Source organism: Etheostoma cragini, chromosome 4, assembly GCF_013103735.1.
Source record: "Etheostoma cragini isolate CJK2018 chromosome 4, CSU_Ecrag_1.0, whole genome shotgun sequence".
Lineage (NCBI taxonomy): Eukaryota > Metazoa > Chordata > Actinopteri > Perciformes > Percidae > Etheostoma > Etheostoma cragini.
In genome coordinates this window covers 9,206,790-9,230,038 of record NC_048410.1, presented here as the reverse complement: position 1 = coordinate 9,230,038, position 23,249 = coordinate 9,206,790, and the positions used below count along the sequence as shown (strand labels likewise).

General features: G+C 39.5%; 3 protein-coding genes across 4 annotated transcripts in view; 1 reads left to right on the top strand and 2 right to left on the bottom strand.

Moving 5' to 3' along the window:
- Window positions 1–13,176, top strand: part of loxl2a (lysyl oxidase-like 2a) — a 27,097-nt gene extending 13,921 nt beyond the window's left edge. Inside the window, exons 5-14 of the mRNA XM_034869877.1 lie at window positions 1,319–1,535; window positions 3,200–3,383; window positions 4,813–4,964; window positions 5,056–5,223; window positions 7,617–7,782; window positions 8,265–8,505; window positions 8,938–9,053; window positions 9,283–9,419; window positions 9,844–9,955; window positions 12,385–13,176. Of these exons, the coding sequence (XP_034725768.1) occupies window positions 1,319–1,535; window positions 3,200–3,383; window positions 4,813–4,964; window positions 5,056–5,223; window positions 7,617–7,782; window positions 8,265–8,505; window positions 8,938–9,053; window positions 9,283–9,419; window positions 9,844–9,955; window positions 12,385–12,455 (1,564 nt within the window). The 3' untranslated portion in view covers window positions 12,456–13,176. The remainder of the gene's footprint in view (window positions 1–1,318; window positions 1,536–3,199; window positions 3,384–4,812; window positions 4,965–5,055; window positions 5,224–7,616; window positions 7,783–8,264; window positions 8,506–8,937; window positions 9,054–9,282; window positions 9,420–9,843; window positions 9,956–12,384) is intronic.
- On the bottom strand, window positions 10,208–20,331 carry r3hcc1 (R3H domain and coiled-coil containing 1). The gene is given in 10 exon segments (XM_034869499.1): window positions 10,208–11,242; window positions 15,746–15,886; window positions 16,095–16,190; window positions 16,287–16,357; window positions 16,470–16,645; window positions 16,869–17,400; window positions 17,585–17,722; window positions 19,605–19,723; window positions 19,726–19,766; window positions 20,316–20,331. Coding segments are annotated over 9 exon segments (1,299 nt in total). The 3' UTR covers window positions 10,208–11,242; window positions 15,746–15,776.
- On the bottom strand, window positions 20,329–23,249 carry LOC117943633 (golgin subfamily A member 7-like). Of its 2 annotated transcripts, XM_034869887.1 has the most exons (6): window positions 23,037–23,249; window positions 22,388–22,510; window positions 22,141–22,293; window positions 21,901–22,002; window positions 21,507–21,566; window positions 20,329–21,164 (listed from the first exon to the last, which is right to left on the bottom strand). In XM_034869887.1, exons 1-5 carry the CDS (start codon window positions 23,076–23,078, stop codon window positions 21,519–21,521), a joined length of 468 nt encoding a protein of 155 aa, XP_034725778.1. In that variant the 5' UTR covers window positions 23,079–23,249; the 3' UTR covers window positions 20,329–21,164; window positions 21,507–21,518. The 2 variants fall into 2 exon arrangements, with proteins under 2 accessions (XP_034725778.1, XP_034725777.1); XM_034869886.1 differs by having other exon boundaries at window positions 20,329–21,566.

Genomic DNA, 23,249 nt, shown 5'->3' with positions numbered 1-23,249 from the left:
ATGCCTATGATGATGTAAGATGAAGGCGAAGAAGATGTCTTTGATTAAAAAGGTCTCTATTTTTTAGTTTTGGTAGACATGATCTCATCTGCTTTTATGCTATTTGGACATATGGATGCATTTTAACTGAGGAAAGCACACTATAAGGTGCATCCAACTAGCTGTTTTTGTTTATCACCTAAGATCACAAAGTCTGTGTAAATTTTAAAGTTTGTGGTCTGACAAAGTTCACTGTTTTACAGAGGTGAAGGATCACAATCAATCTGTCTTATATCTGGAATAACAAAGGACAGCTCTGTTCACCAAATGTGCCAATAACAGTGCGACAAAATTAAAAACTCAATAAAATTTAGCATCTCCTCCAGGACATTGTTGTTGTATTCAAATCGACTTGGAAGCTACATTCTGTTTAAAACATCTGGATAAGCAGTAAGAACTGAAAGGCTGTAAATGTAGCTCATGCTGGTTTCATTACATGGTCTGCTTCTTCCAAGGCCTGGACCTGTTGTTGGGGTCCTTAATGACCCTGATAACTTCTTTTCAAGTGTGGGGTTCATGAGAGTAGTAAATTAATCTCACAACAACACCCACATAGTCCTTCAGAGCGTAGTATGGTTATTGTTGTCCCACTTCCCTTAAAACCGCTGCTTAATATTTCTGTGGGGGTGTGAGAGAGAATTGTAAAATATTTCATGCACTAATTGGGCTGATGTTATAAAATACTTTAATGTTATGCCAACTATTTTCCAAACCTTTTTTTTAGATAACCAATATGTTTTTGATACCTGGAGTGGTTCAGACCTGTATGGTCTACAATTACTTTTTTTGTCTTTAAATCAATTTGATATAGAAAGTCTCACCTCAGTATGTCCACCTTGTTAGGTAACCATAATTGGCATTGACTGTTTTGAAAGCTCTTCTTTGTTGTTGTGTGATGTTGTCTCATGGAAATGCAGCTCGGCGGTTGATAATTAAGTGTTCAATATCAGAGCCTCTCAGCCAGCACTTGAATGCACCAAGCCGACCACTTTTCAAAGCAATCAATGCATCAGCATTACCATGCAAAGATGACATAACATCAGGAAAAAGGCTGACTACATGTTCACTGTGATGGATCACCTTCCTGAAGCAAGTTTGCAGGTTTTGGCGTGAACCAACACGGGTACCCAAAAAGATGGAAAAAAGTTGTCATTCTTTAACATAAAACAACAACATGCTTTCTAAAGTGGCTGGCAGTAATCTCAATGTATACAAATGAACAGAAAAAGCATAAAGTATAATATGTAACCGTTTGTATTGTTGTATCATTCCTTCTCAGATTGCTGGCCATGCGTCGTAAGAAGAACTTCTGGGGTTTCTCTGTCAACTGCACAGGCAACGAGGCTGACCTGTCCGATTGTAAGATGGGTGGAGAGATAAAGCGGAAGGGCAACAGGACCTGTGAGCAGGGCATGCCTGTAGTGGTCAGCTGTGTGCCTGGACGTGCCTTTGCTCCCAGCGTCAGCGCCGGCTACAGGAAGGCCTACAGGTTGGAGGTAGGTCGGATTTTGCCCGCTTAGCCGCACAGCCGATCCGTAGTGAGCTCTGTCACTTTACAGGAAAAAGGTCTTGGGTTTAAAACTCAGCAGTAGTCCTTTCTGTGTAGTGTTTGCATGTTATTTCATTGTAAAAGTGGACAACAGGTATATTTAACTGTTTATGTCCAGTGCTTCCTTAGAGTTATTGGCGGTTTTAATTAGGTGAAGTGAATGTATAGGAATTTGTCTTGATGGCATTTATGAAAGGTCAGACAACCAACTTACGCATTATTACCTTACAGTGCATATTGAAATAATGAGACAGAAAGGAAAACTGGACGTTTAACTGCGATACTAGCCATAGACTGTGAAAAATACTTGATAAATTAAGGTGCAAATGCAGGCAGCTTGTCAGGCAAGGAGGGAGGTTAAGGTCAATAATTGCATTGGATTTTGGTGACTTTTTTTGACTGAACAGAATCAGATGTTTGGAAAAACCGAGTGGTTCTAATAAGGAAGAAAACAGACATGTTTAAGAGTAATCCCATCAGACCACTCTCGACAAGTTGTCACTTGTGGAAGAACAACTAACTGGAAAGTATCAGCAGACTTCTTGAAGTTGCAGATGTTTGACATTTCTTGAATAATTTCTGATTATGAGTTAGACTCTTCTATTAACTCCTCTTTATTTTCAAGAAAAACATGACTGGGATTTTATAACGCAAATTTGAGTGTCCCATTCAAAATGTTTGTCGTCCAAATATGCTGCTGCGTTATTACATTATAAGAATCACAACATTTTTTATGTAAATACAGACTTGGCAAAGCCCATGATACACTATACTATAATTAATTATTGATAAATTAAGCACTTGGTTACACAATTTCCGTCTTAATAATTGATTGACCCTCTAGTCACGCATCTGGAATGGATGAATTCTAAACATCTATCTACTAAAAGTATTTTTTTGCTTGGTGTTTATTAGTTGTTTTGTTTTGCTTGGTGTTGTTGTTGTACAGTTTATACCATCACCATAGTAACAATTATTTTCTCTCTGCAACTTTAAAAGTGGAACAATTGTAATCCAATTAGAACATCAGGAGTGTACAAGTGAATTCTTTTTATACTTTTAGTTTTTTTTTTTATTTACATCTCTGATCAGAATCAGAATTAGTTGTAACGGCCAAGTAAGTGTGAACATAAACAAAGGAAATTTAACTCCTCTTGCTCTCAAAGTACATACACATTTGGCTAAAAAAAATAGCAAAGTCTTAAAGGCAGAAATAAACATTTAACTACTATGTACAGATAAAAGTTTGCATATAAAAAGTTAATGTACACACACACACACACACACACACACAAAATGAGGATTTCATCTCCAAAGCAAAAGCGGTTATGAGCAATGTGTTTAGCAAAGGGAGCCTGCTGCCTGCTTGTGTATTGATCTTGAGCAAATCATGCTCCAGGATATGAATATGAATTATTGAAGACAACACAGTACATGGTCATGATGCTGCATACTTATGCAAATATGTCCAAATGTAAAAGAGAGGACTCATTTAAATAAATGAATCCAATTAATTTAAACTTCATCAATTGCTGTAGATTTTAATAATAACAATTTGAATTCTATGTAACATTTTCACTAATCTTAGTTTTTTCTGGAATGTTTCTGTAGCAACCCCTGGTGCGTCTTAGAGGCGGAGCAATGATTGGTGAGGGGCGAGTAGAGGTGTTGAAGAACGGGGAGTGGGGGACAGTGTGTGACGACAACTGGAACATTCGAGCTGCCACCGTGGTGTGTCGAGAGCTGGGGTTCGGTACCGCCAAAGAGGCCTTGACTGGTGCCCGACTAGGACAAGGTATGACCTACAGATTAGTCACTCTATATACTGTAAATGGTGGTACACTGATATGGAGAGTATAGAGAGTGTGCCCAAATAAAATAAAATGTAAAATTATTTCAAAATAAAGACTTTTTATAGACAGACCCTTCACGCATTCAGGAATCTTTCAGGCTTTTAGCTTTGATGACAGTCCGCATTTACAGCACTTAGTACTCAACAGAATTCCAAGCACAGCTTCAAGCACAACTCATTCCCAGCTGGGAAAATTAAAGTTATGGACTGAAACTGAAGATCCCCACCTTCACATCATCTTTGGCCTCTGTATCACCACCTGTTTCTGTCTCACTGAAATCAGTGCAGACCTTAAGTCAGCATATAAATACATTGGGGAGTATATGGAGTAGCACATTAATGCTTATACCTAGACCCAGAATCTGATTCTGTGAAATGCAATATACCACAGCCTTATAAGAATCACATGTGCGTTGGCACTGTTGTCCTCTCCTCTGTCTTATTCTCACAGCAAAACACAAGAGTGCACAAAATGTTCCAGAAAGAAAAAAACAGCCTTCATGGGTTGAAGAGGAATTCTTTTTTGGAGAGTGCACAAGGTTATTTGAGGGATGGGTGTCTTTACGAGCTGACCACTCCATCCTAAAAGGGGTGCAATACACAGACCAGAGGCTTGAAATAACTGATTGTATTTGTTTTCAAAAGTCACAAAATTGGACTTAACAAGAATGTCAATAAAACTTAAATGGTACTTTTTGGATGGTGTGAGGGAATAGTTTTCAGGCGTTTTTCTCATATTTTCTGTGTACCTGATTTTCAGCTGATAAAGACATTTGCATTTAGAGTTTTTTTGCTCGGCCCATTGTGATTTATTGTGATCATTTATGTGATCCACTGGCTGCATGTCTGTTTCAGTCTTTGGCTGTAGTTCCAGAACTCTCATCACTAGAGACATTCCTGTTGAGTCACATAAGAAGAAACCCTGCATGGAGGGAGTACTCACACATGTTTTTTTATGGAAAACTCCACAACACTGAGAAGAAAAAAAAACGAGAGAGAGAATTTTTGTTTTTTGGGCCTCAAGTGTCTCATTTTCATTTGACATAGTTGACTGCTGGTTTGCATTGCGTTGTAATTCTAGGGAACAGGACATCTTAAATTTATCTTTAGATGGACTTGTTGACGAGACTCCTGTCCTTTAGCCGGGAATAGTGGGCAGTACAGGCGTGTGTTTCCTGAAAGCAATGTGTAACCCAAAGATCAGCTTTCTTCTCTCCAGTAAATAGATAAATGACAGTTCTTATTCTCATGTCCTGTGACTTACATGTTGCCAATGCTCCAGCTATTTTCCAATTTTTAGTGACAATAATTTAGTCATAAGTTCAACAGAATCCCAATTTTTAATTTTTGTGATGTGTTTGTTTCTCTGAAGGGATTGGGCCGGTCCACATGAACGAGGTGGAGTGCTCTGGGTTTGAAAAGTCACTGACTGAGTGCTACTTCAACCGTGATTCTGTGGGCTGCAGCCATGAGGAAGATGCAGCTGTCAGGTGTAACATTCCTGCCATGGGCTTTAACAAAAGAGTGAGTACCCAAACTCTTCTCTATCTCTATAGTATAAAAAATAAAGGCTTGCATAGAACTGGAGGACACACCTGTCTATCTCTGTCCATAGCTCCGGTTAAATGGCGGCCGTAATCCCTATGAGGGTCGTGTGGAGGTTCTGGCAGAGAAGAATGGCTCTATGGTGTGGGGCACAGTGTGCAGTGACAGCTGGGGGACCATGGAGGCCATGGTGGTGTGCAGACAGCTGGGCTTGGGCTTTGCTAGTCATGCTTTCCAGGTATGGACTCTTGAGTACATGTTGCTCTCCACATCTACTTCCAACAAGTCATTCTGATAATGAGCTTATCTTCACTGCACAGGCTTTCAGCAAAAAAAGTGACAGGCTGTAGTTTAGGCTCTGGCATAACACTGGCACTTCAAACTGGACTTTTTATAATTCATGCTAACATTCCAGTATATTTGATATTCAGTATTTATGAGTAATTCACTCACACATTGAAATGAAATTTTATATTTTGCTTCTGGTGTTTGTACACGTGGTAATATTACTTAAAAGAAATGTCAAGTCACTAAACCACATGGCATCTTTTATATGTGGAATATACTGGACCCTGCAGAAACTAAACTTTCAAGCTAAATGGTTCAACTTTTATGCAAGCCAGCTTCCACAATGATAATAAACCATATATATGAAATACAGCATCATTTATATTTCATTTCATTGTCCATTAATCATAAGGGATTGGACATGACATGAACGTTCCAGCCATGTGTAATACGCACTATATGAAACCAATCTAGCAGTACTACCCAATTTAATGACCGTTTGTGTGTGTGTGTGTGTGTGTGTGTGTGTGTGCGCGCTCTCGCGTGTGTGCACGAGTGCATGTGTGTGCCTGCGTGTCAGTGGATAGCAGTTACTCTCACTTCAACAATCCTGAGCTTTGTTGATCCCGGAGGGCAAAGTAAGGTTGTAACTGTCTAACTTCAAAAACACAGTCAGTGCAGCGGGTCAGGGGTGTAAACTCCTCAACAGGAGCAAACGGGAAAAGCCTTGGTTTGCTGTTTGAAGTTTAGTGGAGCTTTTCACCGGTAAAGCCTGCGGAATGACTCGCCTGCGTCACAGTTCTGTCCTGCTTACGTTTACGTCTTGGTTTTAAAAGGAGACCCACAGTGCTTTCTTTATGTCTTAAGGTGAGAGGTCTGTAGAGTTTAAGACCCTCCTTGTGTTTTTTATATATATATTTTTTTCAAACCATTTGTGGTTTAGGATGACATAGGTCTGGAAAGTATGTGTGAATCACAGGGACATCCGCTGATAGCAGCGGGGGGGAGGGGTTACGAGCGGAATTTGGACTGGATCTGTTGGAGGCTATTTATCTCCCTTAAGTGTGTTTGGGACAATTATGTGAATGCACTTCTAATAAGACAACATGTAAACATGCCATCATGTGTTTGCAGTCACCGCTTGAGCTTCTGCCCTTTAGTCAAGTATAGTTCAACATTGTGCTTTTCTAGTATGAAATAAAGGGTCCATTTGTGATTCAAAGTAGCCATTTTACTAAAACAAAAGCCCAATTCAGTGCCAAGTCAAAGAACCAGGTCAAGATTTATAATAACATGTCCCTTTATCACCACATTCTGTAAGTTGCCATTACATAAGAGTTCTCATGTTAACCACAGGTTTAGGAGTCATAAACGTCTGCTCTTTGTTATCGTAGCAGAGCAGGGACTGAGCCTCTCCAGAGACTCTTTACTGTCTGAATTTTAAATACTTCTGCAGGCAAAACCCCACCACCAGATGGAACAAATGACACGAAGCTTAAACTATACTGCTGTATGTCTGCCCTTCTCCTCAGCCCACCAGCAAACACTATCATATCTCTCACTTTCTTTCTCATGAATCCTCCAGTTTCTTGGAAGACAACGGAAAGTGTGATTTACAGGTCGTTTCAATGTGGTCTGTAAAATGCTGTAATAAGGCTAAGTCAGGGGGACAGCAGCGCACCTCTTGATGTGAGTGTGAGTGTGAGTGTGTGTGTGTGTGTTAAAGATCCTTTGATAAGAGTGGCCCTCTGGGACAACTGGGGTAACATATCCCACATTAAATAAAGGAAGAAAATAAAGTTCATGTTTATACCCAAAACGTTCCCACACACATTTCCAAAACAGTTGAGCAACATGATCTTCATCTGCTTGATTCCAGCTGACTCAGGCATAAATGAATGAACCTATGTAATAATGCTGTGGATTTGAGACTTGGAATTAAGTCCGGTTTAAAGGAATAGTTTGACATTCTGGAAAGACTACTTATTCACTTTCTGGTTGAGAGTAAGGTGAGAGTAGTATCTCTCTTCTCATTTATGTCTTAGTAAGTATAATAAATAACTGCATTTCCAAGATATCAAATTAATTTAGGTCACAAAAGTTATGACTTAAGACCGGATTCACTTTGGACTTGACTGCCTGAATTACATAATTACATCAGGCCTATGCATTTAAGAGACTTTGTCTCAAAAAAGTAGTAGTTCCGATGAAAAATGTCCGTTTTGTTGTTCAGCAGCACTTGTTTACGTTATGTAACGTTAGAAGTCTGTCCAAACCAACTGAGAGGCAGCGAGATGGGATTCAGTCGAGTCATACCTGGTTTCTGTGCTTCTCTTTAATCAGGAAACATGGTACTGGCAAGGAGACACCTCGGCTGATGCTGTTGTGATGAGTGGAGTGAGATGTTCAGGAACTGAGATAACTCTGGATCAGTGTCTACATCACGGGAAACACATTGTCTGTCCCAAAGGCGGTGGACGCTTCGCTGCGGGGGTCTCCTGTACTCAGAGTAAGAAACTGTAGATTACAAACATTGTAAACGTTCAGAATCTAACAAAGATTTTCATGGAAGACATTTCAATGAGTAGAAATAGCAAATGTGGATATGAGGAATCGAATGATGGCTGAATTAGCGGCTTCATTTTCCTTGTCCTTGTATTGTGCATGCTGGCTCACTGTCACACCGTAATGGCTTCCTGGAACACTTAAATAGAACAGAGCCATTGTTAATGTTATTACTAAAACCTGTGCTTTCTTACTATGACAAGTCAAAATGTCTGCAGTGTAATAGGCCTGTAAACTAGAAAACTGATGCTGAAAAATGAAATAAAACATGTGGTTAATACTGTACTATCATACTACAAGGAATATTTCTTTTAAACATTTTGTCAAAGACTAACTTGATGCAATTCAGCTTTTTTGGGGAACTTTGATTTTGGGTGATACATGCTGTTCCTAACCACCACGACCCTGTTGCTCTCTCACTCCCAGTGGCCCCAGACCTGGTCCTTAGTGCCCAGGCTGTGGAGCAGACCACCTACCTAGAGGACAGACCCATGTACGCGCTGCAATGTGCCCATGAGGAGCGCTGTCTGTCCAGTAGTGCTGACAAAGCCGACCCCAGCTCCTACCGCCGCCTTCTCCGCTTCTCTTCCCAGATCCACAACAATGGCCAGTCAGATTTCCGGCCACGGGCTGCACACCACTCCTGGATTTGGCACGAGTGTCACAGGTGAGACCTCAACAAGACCTACAGTTTCTAGTTTGCCGCTGCTTTTATAATAGTGACTGTATGAAACCTGATCTGTTATTTTCAAATGATTACACTGGGGTCAAATGTTGTTATTCCTAATGCTCACTGTCAGGGTCATTAATCCTTTGAGGGGGAAAAAGCAGAGTAAAATACAATGTATTTCTGAAACTGAATGAAAATATTTTGGATGAATCTTGAAGGCATTTTTATATTTATACCAAGTAAATAATGAATTACCAACATCTAACTGTCCTGTAATTTCCTATATCCCACTGGCGTTTTCCCCTGTGCTCCTGCTATAAATGCTGTTTGGAGTGGGTCACGGATAAGAGCATGGGAGTTATAGTGGAGCTGCTAAATGTAGGCATATATTGGATGTTTCAACATTGTGTTCTTCCTTATTTGAGCCAGACATTACCACAGTATGGAGGTTTTCACCCACTATGACTTGCTGACTCTAAACGGCACTAAAGTAGCAGAAGGACACAAAGCCAGCTTCTGTCTGGAGGACACTCACTGTGACGAGGGTGAATATTCTTCCTTCCCTTTTCATTTTTTATTTCCTACTGTGGTTTTGTTTAGAATTGTGATACAGAGTTCTGGTTTAACACGATTTCCCTTCATAAGAAGCGAATATAGTATTAAAAACTTTTTTTAAATATTTTTGTTGAAAGTTTGATTTGATAAAAATATCTAAAATATAATCCGATCTGAATGTTTTAATGCCCAAACTAACACTGTGCTGAATGCCGACAGGTATCCAGAAGAGGTATGAATGTGCAAATTTTGGGGCACAGGGCATCACAGTTGGCTGCTGGGATACCTACAGGCACGACATTGACTGTCAGTGGATTGACATTACCGATTTGAAGCCTGGCGACTACATCTTCCAGGTAAAACCTTTCTGCTGCTGGAAAAATGATCTCATCTCTAGCCAGCCCAGTCGTATAGACCAAACAGATACCAAGACTTTCCACGTCTCTGCAAATGCTTGTGTCGTATACCTTTCTTTGGACTTTAACAGGCGAACAAGTCTTGTTGAAGGACACAGAACTTTCTGACGGACACTTTGCCAGCTGCAGAAATTACATTTCCAAACACCGTCATCCTCCACTAGAAAGTCATCTTTTTGAATCCTTTGCAGCAATATAACTGCTGACATTTTCTTTTTTTAAACAAGTTACCCTGCCACCCTCTTAATCTAGGCCAATCACTTCATCTGTATTATTAGGTCCTTAGTAGTCCAAAAAAATTGACTTCATGTATTGGTGAGAGAGAATGCTTCTTTGACGTTTAATTTTTTTTTTTATCTTTTAGGTTGTGATAAACCCCAACTATGAGGTTGCAGAATCAGATTACACCAACAACATTATGAGGTGCCGCTCCCGGTACGACGGACAGCGGATATGGACATACAACTGTTATATAGGTGAGACTATTACTTTAGAAGGAACACGAGCTCCTCTGCAGTACGATTACAACAATTAAATTACTGGTTATTATAGTAGAGCGTCAAGTTCAGAGGAAAATTAAGCCGCATTATAGATGATTTTCATGAAACATTGTATAATAAAAGAGAACATCTGGCACAATTTGTTGGGTTTTGAACCAAATAAATTACACACAGACGTTCAGTGAAACATACCATTTCAGTATGACAGAAAATACACTACTCAACATATAACTAAATACCAACTTTTTTAATTTCTCTCTTAATGGCATTTTGGCAACCCACTATACAGAAGTAAGATTGATGTTAGGTCAATTACATAAAAATGACAGTACAGTAACAAGTACAAAGGACCTAACATTCCAAGTTTCAGAGCTCAAACTTTTGGTGATCAAAAACCTCTGAACAAGCAACAATCCTAAAAGGTACTTTTGTATAATTTGGTGGAAAAAAATAAATATTAAAAACTTAACATCTTCCAAAAAAAAGTTTTAAAATGAACTGAAACATAACATTGCCATTGCATGCATTTTCCTTTTGCAACTGTGCAAGCTGGCTTTTGAAAACAGTATTTAGTTTTATCTTTTTAGCTGATCTGATTCTGTTAATTGATCTACTGTACATTACATTTGTCAGAGTTGTTGTGCACTCTATATAAAAATCTGGCTTAATCAAAGCGGACAATGTAACATTTAACTAAATCCTATAAATCCAACTGTAAGGGAATTTAGCATTAAGTTGGAAAATAATTTCTACTTACAGCGAATTATGCAACCAGTCCTGCGTCACCTGGGCGAGGATGAAAACAAAATATTCCTGCCAGGAAATTAAACACTTATGCATTTTAGTTTTAAGGCAACATGCAATCAAATCAAAACAAGATAGCAACTTCTCCAGGTTTGCTCCAGTGCCTTTTCTTTATGAAGTCACGGTTTGTATTAGCCCCTTTCATAATATTACTTTGTTTTACAATTAGTAATACTAAAGGTGAACAACAGGAACCACAACAATAATGTCCAAAAGGGTCAGGTTCAGCTACAGAACAGCAACTTTGAGAATGTTATTGCGAGGGACTCTTCAGCAGGCTGGATTTTGCAGATGTGCAGCAGCCTCCTTCTTCACCATGCAAACGTATTCACCAATCAGTGAAACAGGCAAACAGTGCTGGACGGCAGTCCTACTCTTCATGATCAGCCAGCTGTCTGTGGCCACTGTGGAGCCTCCACGAAGGGACAATGAATGGAGGCCAACCTCTGCTGGATCTTTCTGTTGAAAATAAAAAGCCTGTTAGATGATATTATAAAAAACTATCATATGACAACATACTACAAAATATACAGTACCTTTTTCCAAAAGTGCACCTGCATTTAAAAAACACTCCACTGTCAAAAATGGAAAATTAAATCATTTTCTAGTTGTGACATTACTGGTCACCCCATCACATTAGGGATGGGGGGGGGGTAGTTCTTGTCAGAAGGGTTTGTTCGGATGGTGCCGTTCAAAAAGAGCCGTACCGTCTTAAAGAAGAACTCCGGTCGATTCCAACACGTATCTCTGTTTGTAAATTTGGAGTGTTGTCAGTAGAAAGAAAAACAGAATGTTTGGTGCTGCCTACACCGTGTTATCCTCCTGCTTGAGTTAGCTCCCAACGGGCTGAAACAGGACAAGTTTCAAACCTGTTTTTAGCCTCTAAACATGTTCAAAATGTCATTAAAAGTGATTACCCATGTGCAGTGATTCCTTCAAAGTGAACACAGTAAATCTGACTCCTGTAGAGGAGTACTTCAAGACCGTCAACAAAATACAACACCGAAAAGAGATACAAACATATTTTCGAAAATAATTTTTTTTAAAGTGCTGTAGTACAACTAGCAGGAGACAAGTTATAACTGAGGTAAGTTTGGAGACACTATCTTATTTAATCATTGAATCTTTTTGTTTTATCTCTTTCCGGTGTTGTAGTTTTAGTTTTACGCTTCCGAAGCACTCCTTGTAGTATCAATACAGGAACTAAACAGAGCTGAGTTAGCCCAACTTTCATGCATTCCTGCAGTCAAATTCCCTGTGTTCAATTGGAAGGAATCACTGCACACGGGTAGACACTTTTAATTACATTTTGAACATGTTTAGAGGCTAAAAACACGTTTAAAACTTGTCCTGTTTAAGCCCGTTGGGAGCTAACTCTAGCAGGAGGATAACACGGTGTAGGCAGCACTGATTGTTTTCATTTTTCTCTCTGACAGCACTCCAGATTTACAAACAATAGAGCTACATGTTGGAATCGAATTCTCCTTAAAGTTTATATAGATTTGTTTGACCAGGAGCTTCAGCATCTGATATGTATTATGTTACCTACAGCAGTGTTACTCCTCTTGTCTTCATCATACTTTCCCTGTCTGACTTCACAGGTGGCTCACGGAGTACAGAAACAGAGGAAACGTTCCCTGGACTGCTGACCAACCAGCTTTCACACTGGTAGACCAAAGACGAACATTACAGACGGATGGATGGACATTAGGGAAGTGTATGTTAATATATGACAACCACTAGAGGGAGCTGTACTCTTTACTTGGAGCCATTCTGGATTGTTGTTGGGTTCAGGGCTCAACTGGTACAACGGACAATGAGTCAATGGGAAAATGAACTGCTTACTTTCTAAATCTTTTAACCACATTCAGCGGTACAAAATGTCCTTATCTCTTAGTTTCTTAGTGCCTTTATTGTCAGTAAAATGTTGTTTTTGACCTGGTGCTTACTGGGAGTGACTTCAGGGAGGGCTGCAGACACATAACTTATTAAATTAACTGTGCCAACAAAGATTTCAAGAGTTTGGGAAAAGCCCCCCAAAAAGGCTGCGTTCGAATAGTAAAAATAATGATTACGTCTTTTGCTAACTACTCTTCCTTGACCTCGATGCAAAATGTCATGAGGTCAAGGAAAGATGTGAAGGACAGTTCATAAAAGACAACTGCGGTGTTTAGAGAATCCAACAGTACACTAGGCTACGTCATCATGCCACGGTGGATGTTTTAACGTGGGTTGGCTGTGGTGACATTAAAATGTTCCAAAGATGACTACTTATAGTGCATCTAAGAAACTTTGATTGTAAGTTTTTACTTGTTTTATGCAGGTTTTATAAACATGGAAAACCCAGAGAAAAATACTACTTCTTTACCAAGGTTGGAATTGAAATAGAAAAAGGAATACCAGTTACAAAAGTAAAACAAAATGTTTTTCAAACTGAAAACAGTTGCTCACCCTCCTGTCCGCTGTTATTTGAGACATGAATCCCACTTAGTAGATTTGTATGAAAATAATTGTTGAATTAGATTTTTTTTTTTTTAAAGAAATCTAAATGCAAGATAGGCTCATTGATAGTTTTTGTGCACGGCCAAATGGTGCGTTGCTTTAAATGTTGCTGTAGTAAAGAATTGTGGGACATCATTATTTATTTTCCTTTCGTAAAGGATGGTCCAGTGTACCCTATGCTAAAGGACATAAGAATCCATCTTTAGCATTTAGAGAATTCGACCAGCTTTTATCACGGCTGCCACTTACATACTTCTGCGTCATTTCACTCAGTTAGGGACCTTCCTAAAGCCTACACATGATAACCGATTTGCTCACTGCCCACCGCTAGGTTAGACTGGAAATCCAGACCTAAATCCAAAAGATTAAGGGTCTGGCATTGAGTAATGAAAGTCGCCCATCTCTATGGGCAGAACCAAGCGTGCATTTGAAAATCCCACTGCACGCAATTGGTTATCACTACGACCAATCACATCACCAAAACGTATCCAGAGCCCCATAAGCTTAGCTACCAGCTGAGCTATCTGGTAGAATAAATTGTCGTCATCTGTTTAGCTTGCCTCTGGCCCGTCTATATCAGATACACCGATATGATTGGTGCAGCTTTGCTACAAGGGTATAGTTAATGAGCAGGATTACTCGATGCCGGAGTAACTCGCTAAGCAAATTCAAACTGTGCTCTCACGAGAACTCTGGATTTCCCGGGTAGCGCTAGTAAGGACGCAGAGCAAAGCACAGGTTTACATGAAGAGTGGCAACTGGCAACAAAGCTATTTCCTGTTGCTCGTTAATAACAAGTTTGTTAATATATGTTCTGCTTATACACAAACCTTGTCATACCATCTGACTGCTGACATTACGCCATGTGTAAGTTTTACTGACAAGCCTGTGATACATTGTCTTTAAAAAGGTGTTGTACAGTTCAGGGAACTCCGAGACACAGAGGATGAGCTTTTCTTTGTTTTGCCGGTCGTATGTATGTCACTTCTGGCTAAGTCACGTACAGCTGTTATCACATTGGATGCGCTTTCGATCAGGTCAGAGGCATCTAGGTCAAAGTTGAAATTATTACAATTTTGAGCGTAGCACGGAAAATCAGATCGGTGTGCGACGCCAGGGATAGCACAGTACATAGTTGTGCGGCACCGCTCTCCTCATAGGAACTCAATGGAACAGCTAGCACAGCGGTTTATAAAAAAAGGATTATTCAATCGCAGCCCAAAATCCATGAGATGAGACCTTCACCCTTGTGTTGTGTTTGCTTGGGAAGGATCCCCACGTCTACTGCTAAACCTGGTGCTACAACTGAATATTGCACTGATGTTTCCCCCAAAACAGTTCAATTCAAAAGTGGGGTGCTTAAAATCCCATTTGATTCCACAGCATTGGATAGTTAAAGGTTTTAACTAGAAACTCAAAACAAATGCAGTTTATGATTATAATTACTGTAGCACGGTACAATCTACGACAAGAACACAACTGACAAGCCAAATTATTCCTGTTTTTATAAAGACTGTATTTAACTTTCTACAACTTGCAACCAAAACTGTAATATAGGCTACCTAAAGTTAGATTTATTATTTTTATTTACCCCACAGCAGATTATACAAACAGTTGCTTGGATTTGTTCCCTGCTGTATTTTCGGACAAGTTGTAAACATTTTCAGTCACGGATTGTCAAAATTAAGTGGGAATGTGCTTCTTTTTTTCTTTTTCTTTAAGGTTTTAAGTTCCACATACTTGAGCTTGCTTTTGAAAAAGTTTTATTTATTTATTTTTTGGGGGGGTTATTACAGTAGACACACATTCTCATCTTCATGATCTGAGCATCCCCTCAGCTTCTTTCTCAATGTCTGAGTTGTGTTACAATATTAACTAGGATATCATTGTTGATGTACTGTAAAAGCCACAGATGTAAGAGACAATGCCTCTTCATTGTTTTGTGAATTAGTTTTTTTAATGTGACAAAATCAAGGAAGCTTCATTTTTAAAAGAGTACTTGTTGCTTGCTGTCTGACTGGTTATATTGTATGTATGCAAGACTATAGTTATATTGTATGTATGCAAGGGTGAATGCAGAAAAGCATTGCATTTCAAAATAAATATTGGTGAAAGCTGATCCAATGTACAGTATGTTATGAGCCTCTTTTATAATGTTTCAGTTAATGTTACTGCTTGAAAAATGGAACATTGGATATAAGTGGACACATTGCAGTAAAATGACAAAAGTACTGTATAGTTTACAGCCAATGCTTTTATATATGCTATTCCCAGTGCAGTGCACTGATCACTAGTAATCAAATTACTACGGTAATAGTTAGTTGTTAGTTGAAGAAAGAATGGAAAAAGGAAAACAAATTAATTTCCAACACTTCTCCACACTACAGCAAACTCCACAATTCTGTGTGTGCTTTAAAAAAGCCTAAAACTTAAATTTGTCACTTGTGTTGGTCTGTTCACCTGTGTTAGCCAACAGTGTTTGTAATTCCCTTCAATACTGCTGCACTCTGCCTCGTTTCTGCAAGCCCAGGGCTCTGGTCACCATCCGCCTGGCAACAGCACAGTCTGTCCTAGGCCGCTCCTTCACTGGCTGGATAAACTCTGGAAGACCGCACAGAAACAACCATCAGAACCACATCATCCAGTGTTAAAATCAAATACTAAATCCCAGATTAAATACTAGACACCAAAAAAGGGCTCCAAGATATGAAAAAAATAAAAATAAAACATTGCTTAAGATATCTGTGCCACCACAACATGCATGTTATTGCAACTAGCAGGGCTCGTATAAGCTTACTGAACCACCTACCTGCCCGTTTGATGGCCTTGCCTTTGGCTTTTTTACTCGCCTGAGCGAGTGTTCTTGCCTTCAGCATTGGATGGCAGATGGAGAGGGCATGGAGTGCTGCACGTGACATTGCTGTACGTTAGTACATTTTTAGCCATTCTTCTTTTAACCCAAATCCCAGCACCACATTTATTGTGCAGCAAGGACTCCTACCTGCTGTCTCACTGGAGAAAATCCCCAGGGCATGTGTGTCATCTACCCACTCGATCTTGATTCCGCCATCACTGCGACGGACAGGAAAAAACTATAGGAGTTTGGTACTTGGATCAATTGTTTGAGTTTCTTAACCTACTTACATTGGACATATGGGATGTTTTTCTAAGTCTCTGCTCGCACCTGTAGTCTATGAAAGCATCCAGGAGGTCATCGGTTTTGAAACACTGTGGGAAGCCGTAGATCTCGATCACGTGGGGAAACGTATCCAGGCCGATGCACACATTCTCATAAGTGGAGTAGTCATTCTGAACGTGCTGAATGGAAACAGTCACTGTCTCTTTCAGATGGGCCTTGATCTGACAGAACAAACACAAAATAACTGGTTATAATTTAATGCGACTTCAACAAGAAAGAGCCAAATGTAATATAAACGTTAATCCAAATACATAAAGTACAGATCAGTGAAAAATATCTCAGTGATAACAGATGATAATATTATTGATATATAATAATAATAACGTATAAATTAAGTTTCCATAGAAAAATTAAAGCATAACAAAAAAAAAACAGCCGGGTTACCTCTTCAGATACATCATCTGTGTCTGTGCAGCTGTCTTCCTTTCCCTTCTCATCCTCCTCCAGAGTCATTTCACTGAAGCAGGACACAGTCTGTTCCCAGACTAGGGGCTCAGCTTCATGCACCAACTTTTGTTTCTCTTCTTGAGGACAAAGTTCGGAACTGTCAGCAACAAGGTTAGAGACACCCTCAGCTGCACTGGGGACACATTCCTGTCTGGATGTGCAGGAGTTGACTTTGAGTTGACATGACTTTATTTCTTCTGTAGTTTCGGGATAGAAACAAGAGTCAGCTTGACTGTTGAGGCAGCTACAGCTAATAGAGGCCGGACTGGGCAACTCTTGGTCTCCTGAGGGTCCTCGTGAGTTTTGTAAGGACAGTCTCTCCCGAGCAACTCGTGGCATGTAAAGGGGTTTGTCCGGCCTCTTAGGTCCTCGGCTTCGCAACGGGATTGAAGATTTAGGCTTAGCGTTGCCATCTATCTCACACAAGCCGTTGTTGCTCTCCCAGCCATTGTCTTCCTCTACTTCACCCCTACAAACAGAAAACACACATGTCTTGAAATACTCTACAAAATTTGAAAAGCAATTAAAACTTAAAAGAAACAAAAACAGAACTGTGTCTTTTGTTACATGATCGGCAAATTGCACACACTAACAAATACAGCAAAGGCGTTTATTGCACATCAAATAACTAAGATCTTGTATAAACTAATTACCTGAGCTCAGAATGGCAGACCACCACCCTACGGCACCAGCTCTCTCCTACTGAGAAGGTGGTGAGCTCTGGCAGGTCCTCTATGGTCTTATGGATCAGGAACCGCAGTCTGCTGGGTAGAGGGGGAAACAGGAGCACGCTGGACAGGGACACAGAGAAAAGAACAGAGAAAGACAGTAAGGTCATATTTTTCTTTTGACAGTAATAAAAGGAACTTCATCTTTTTACTTATTTTCAACTTGGCATTGAGATGATTTAATGTCAATGAAACCACCTGATTAAATTAAGGTTAAATACAATGTCCAGGCTCTCATTTGCAACCGCAGAAGAAATACAGTATTTAAAAAATGTGAGTCCACCCCTCACATTTTTGGAAGTATTTCATAATATCTTTTCATGGGACAACACTGAATAAATTACACATTGCTACAATATTAATAATACTGTGAGTGCACAGCTTGTATAACAGTGTAAATGTGCTGTCCCCTAAAAATAACTCAACACACAGCCATTAATGTCTAAACCAATGGCAACAAAAGTGAGTACAACCCTAAGTGAAAATACCCAAATTGGGCCCAATTAGTAATTTTCCTGCCCTTGTGTCTTGCGAGTCATAAGTGTTACAAGGTCTCAAGTGTGAATGGGGAGCAGATGTGTTAAATTCGTTGTTATCACTCTCACACTATCTCACTCTGGTCGCTGGAAGTTCAACATGGCAAAAAACTTTCTGAGGATTGATGCTGAGGTTGAAGGGGTGGGGGGTCGGCCTGTCAGTGCTCAGACCATAAGCTGCACAGTGCATCAAATTGGTCTGCATGGCTGCCGTTCCACTTCTAAAGATGTTGCACAAGAAACAGTTTGCTGAGGTCCAGCAGACTAAGGACATGGATTACTTGACCCATGCACTGCGTTCTGATGAGACCAAATAAACTTATTTGGTTCAGATGGTGTCAGGCGTGTGTGGCAGCAACCTTGTGAGGAGTACAAATACAAATGTCTCTTGCCTACTGTCAAGCATGTTGGTGGGAGTAGCCAAGCATGTCTCCAGACCTAAATCCTATTGAGCATCTTTGGGGCATCCTCAAACAGAAGGTGGAGGAGCGCAAGGTCTCTAACACCCACCAGCTCAGTGATGTCGTCATGGAAGAGTGAAGACGATTCCAGTAGCAGCCTGTGAAGCTTTGGTGAACTCAATACCCAAGGGTTAAGGCAGTGCTGGTAAATAATGGTGGCCAAACAGAATATTGACACTTTGGGCCAATTTGGACATTTTCACTTAGGGGTGTACTCACTTGTTGCCAGCTGTATAGACATAGGCTGTATGTTGTGTTATTTTGAGGGGACAGCATATTTACACTGGTATACAAGCTGTACACTCACTACAAGGCAGCAATTTGTCATTTATTCAGTGCTGTGTGAAAAGAAAATGAAATATTTACGAAAATGTGAGGGTTTCCTCACTTGTGAGATACTGTAAGTACAGTGAGAAGACCCACAACAAACAGGCAGTCACACAAGCCAGTTTCTCTCACTTGCTTTTAAAAAAATGTCCACATTTTTTTTTAATGTATACAATAGGATGAGAAGTTCAGATTTTAAAGTCACTGGAAGTCAGTCTACACAAAGGTAGTGTTTACTCGTGGGGTATTAATAGTCCCTGGTCTTTTAAACAGTTTGAAAACTGAGAAGAGCTGTATGTAACTGAGGCAGCTCTTGTTGGGTAGATTTATCAATAACAAGGGTGTGTGCTGTCCTTGGAGCTGTCTACTTTTTTCAAAATTTATAACAAAAATGAGTACTGAACACAATATTTATCTCCCTGATGAACACAGTAGCACACTGTGCTTTACGCCAGTCGTTTCACACGGGGTCCAAAGGTAAGTCTATGTATAAATACATACAATACATAATAATAATAATTAGCTGACAAACTGTGATGGAGTTTAGAATGTGAAATTGTACAACTGTTCAGCTGGCCAATTCCGTCGACTATTTTCTTTACTGTCGTAACTTTAACTTACCTCCTGCGGTAGCTCTTCTGTTGGTATATTTCCAGGTCATTCTTGACATTGTGCAGGAATTTGTTTTCTTGCTTTGGAAGATAAATGCCATCGAAACAAGGAAACGCCAGGGTGGACAGAGAGGGACGGGTCCTATTGACAGTGTGACAAAGCAACCACTAACTAGGTTGGAAACATAGATCGAGCTATAGGTTAGCCACGTTAGTTCAAGCTATGTCACGTTGGATAAGAAAGCTAGCTGTGTATGATGCGTTTTGATTTGTTAAACCACACAAAGCTAACGTTAGCTACTTTAACGATTACTCGAGTGGGCTTACCGTAATGGTCAAATTAAAAAAAATGTTTTTATCAGACTTGTTTTAGTGCAGTGGTGCAGCCGTCTGATCACTGGTGACTACAATAAAAGACACATGCAGTAGTGGCTCAGTAGCTTGATGAATAAGATGGATAAGGTAAGTTTAGGGGTTAGCTTTTAGCTTCCGGAAGCAATTTCTTTTTCTTTTCTTTTTTTTAGATATCCGGTATGATTACTTCAGAATAAAAGCGGCGTTCCTACAAATTTTGCATAAAAACAACAAACTAAAAAACGCTAGAATTATATCTGGTAATAATTGTTTAAGCCAAATACCGTTTCGGAACCCACTGTCCACACACACACAATACTACAGCTTATTCTCTGCAAAGCCTCTGATATTTGAAATAAAGTCAAACACAAGGAGCAATACATGTTTCAGGAAAAGGCTTTTTATTTAGATCGAACATATTTGTAAGAAAAGTACTGTATCAAACACCAACATAATAGCAATCATCTGTGGAGTTGATAGTGTTTAAGGTTTCTGTGGTGTCTGGTGATAATGAAAAAAGTGATGACATTCGCAATGTATATGGTGAATCTTAATAGAAACACGTGACATGACTTTTGAATATGATTTGGTAGATTTAGTGACGCACTATGACACTGAGATGGACATATTTTAAAATGTACTACGCCACACTGTAACTTTGTGATGGACTTAACTACAGTAAACAAGCTCTATTTCCAGTCACAAAAAAAATCTGGTCCAGAATTCCAATTTGCATGTTTGACAAGACATGAACCCGCCCACAAAAAAGTCACAGTCATGCACAGCTAAGAAAACATTTACCTCAACAAAGGCAACTACCAGCATATTAATACTGTGGCGCACAGACCATAACTCGATTACTGCTAAAAAGACTGTGCCAACAACTCCATCCCTACCTATTTCCTATAACTGTTCTGGGCGACTAAACATCATTTAACTCTATATTATTTGCACATAAGAATTTACAAGTCAAATCACATATATTTATCATGTTTTACAAGTTGCATTTAACACAATGGCACTGTTTATAAAGACAGGTCTTGATCAATTGGGAAAGGATTTTTACATCACAGCATGTATAAAAAACAAAGTTAAAACACTTTTGCAAACATAAGGATAGAGAGACATAAGAGTACTTATAAATAACAAAGAAGAGAATCAGATCAAAACTGCTGCTGCCAGACAAGACAAAGAGTATCTGGTCAAAGTCATCAGTCTATACACAGAGGTAGAAAGAAAGAAGAAAATCTTGTTAGCATTAAGAATAGACATTGGGACAGACAATGGAGATTTCAGTGTGAGATCTTATTTTATGATTTGACTAGATGGTAATAAATGTCCTGCTAAAGGATTACTTATCAAATGATGGAATTAAAAGTTATCAGGAGATCAATTTGATTTGACTGTGGCTAAAAAAAGAAGCGTTGTGGGCAATATTTTGGAACATATCCTAATATAATCTTGATTTCTTAGGTTATGGGCAAAAATGTCAAATTGGAGCACCCAAAACCTTTTCAGTGGACCTCTTCAATAAGAATACACCAGAAAGACTCCATACCCCCAAGGTTCTTTATCTTCCAGAGCCGATACTTCTGTCTTCAAAGATGGTAATTTCAACCTAGAAGACAGCAAGTTAAGGGAAATACACAGTGCTACGTGCACATTTTCTTATATAATGGACAAAAAATGTACTTTTACACCAGCTATGTTTAAATTTACTACCTACCTTATAGAACCAAGTACCACTTTCCTCTAAGGATTCAAATATACTAGTTAGTTTAGAGGTGGTTTGAACAATTAGGCACACATCAAAGAATATGCTGGCCAAGCATGTAGATGGAGATATTTATAGATGAGCCAGGGAGCATCTATGCAGTAGGCCTAAATTTACATCAGTAACTTCAATACTTTTCTACCCCACTGTTTACTGCCTTCTGTCAGGTGAAGGATACAACTCTGAGGCCTCTCTCTATAGGGTCAGTCAACAGCAAGCCCCTGGGAGCATATATCTTCTCATTCTGGTCCTTAATGTACCTAGCAATCTTCTTTAACACCTGTAAACAGAGAGACAGGCAGTAGCACACAGATTAAAGATACACATTGAGATGTAGATCTATCCACCAGAGAAAAAAAAATGTATGAGCTGGCAATATGCACGGCATAATGTAACATTAACATTAAAACAGTTGTACCTTTTCATAGTGTGTCTCCATACAGAGGAATATTATGTATGCAGTTAGACAAGCCAAGCAGCCCTCCAAGTAAGACTCGGCCCCTAGTTTCTCTGCCTCTGCGTACAAGTTGTTTAGAGTCTGGATGGTTTCCTCAAACTGCTGCTTATCAAGCTGAAAACCACACAAACAGTGTCGATAATACACACAATATTTCACATTAATGTCAACAATAAAGCATCCATTTAAACACGGAAACGCTACATACCCTTGACTCAAGTTCAGAGGGGAACTTGGTCTGGAACTTGGAGATGGTTCCTGAGCTGTAGTCTCTCTGGATAAACACCTTGGAGGAGACAGCTGGCTGCTGGAGGTCCTGTAAACTGTGAGTCTGGACATATAACATAAATGTAGGCGGCTGTCTTACATGGGGAATATCTGTCTGGATGGTTGGAACAGTAGCACCCAACGTTACTTTAAAGCTAGCAACACAACTCGGAGGAAAATGATGACGCCCTACACGGAACCATTATCAACTTACTCGAAACACTTAGCTAACGTTAGCTACAAACGCTAACGTTATTTTCAAGCTAGCTAATAGCTTCCACAACACATATCTTTAATTTAATTATAATGACAACTACCACGTAACGCTTTAAGTGATATCAACAATGGAGATGTAGGATACTGTAGGACATAATGGAACTATTGTAACGTTACAGTATGATAAAAATAATCGCTTAAGATGCGGGCTAAGGTTGGCTAGCTAACTTAGCTAATAACACTTTTGCTTACGTTTGCTGGCCCATCAAAGCCGCTGGAAAGTATGACATTGTTAACCTTTATCGCCCCCCAAAATAACCCTTAACACGTTATATTTATGCAGCCGATTTAGACATTTAAAAACAAACCCTTACCTCAGCCATAGTGGACGTTTTCACTATAGCTGCTTCACGCATCTAGCTACGCTCCAGCCCAATTCAACTTCCGGCCCGTTTTTTTTTTTTTGTTCAGAATAAAATATTTGGGCAAATGCATCGATTGATATGCAATAATACACCATTATACATGGAAATATTTTGATTTATTTTTTTCACTGAAATCTGGAACTACTACTAACATTTAGAACC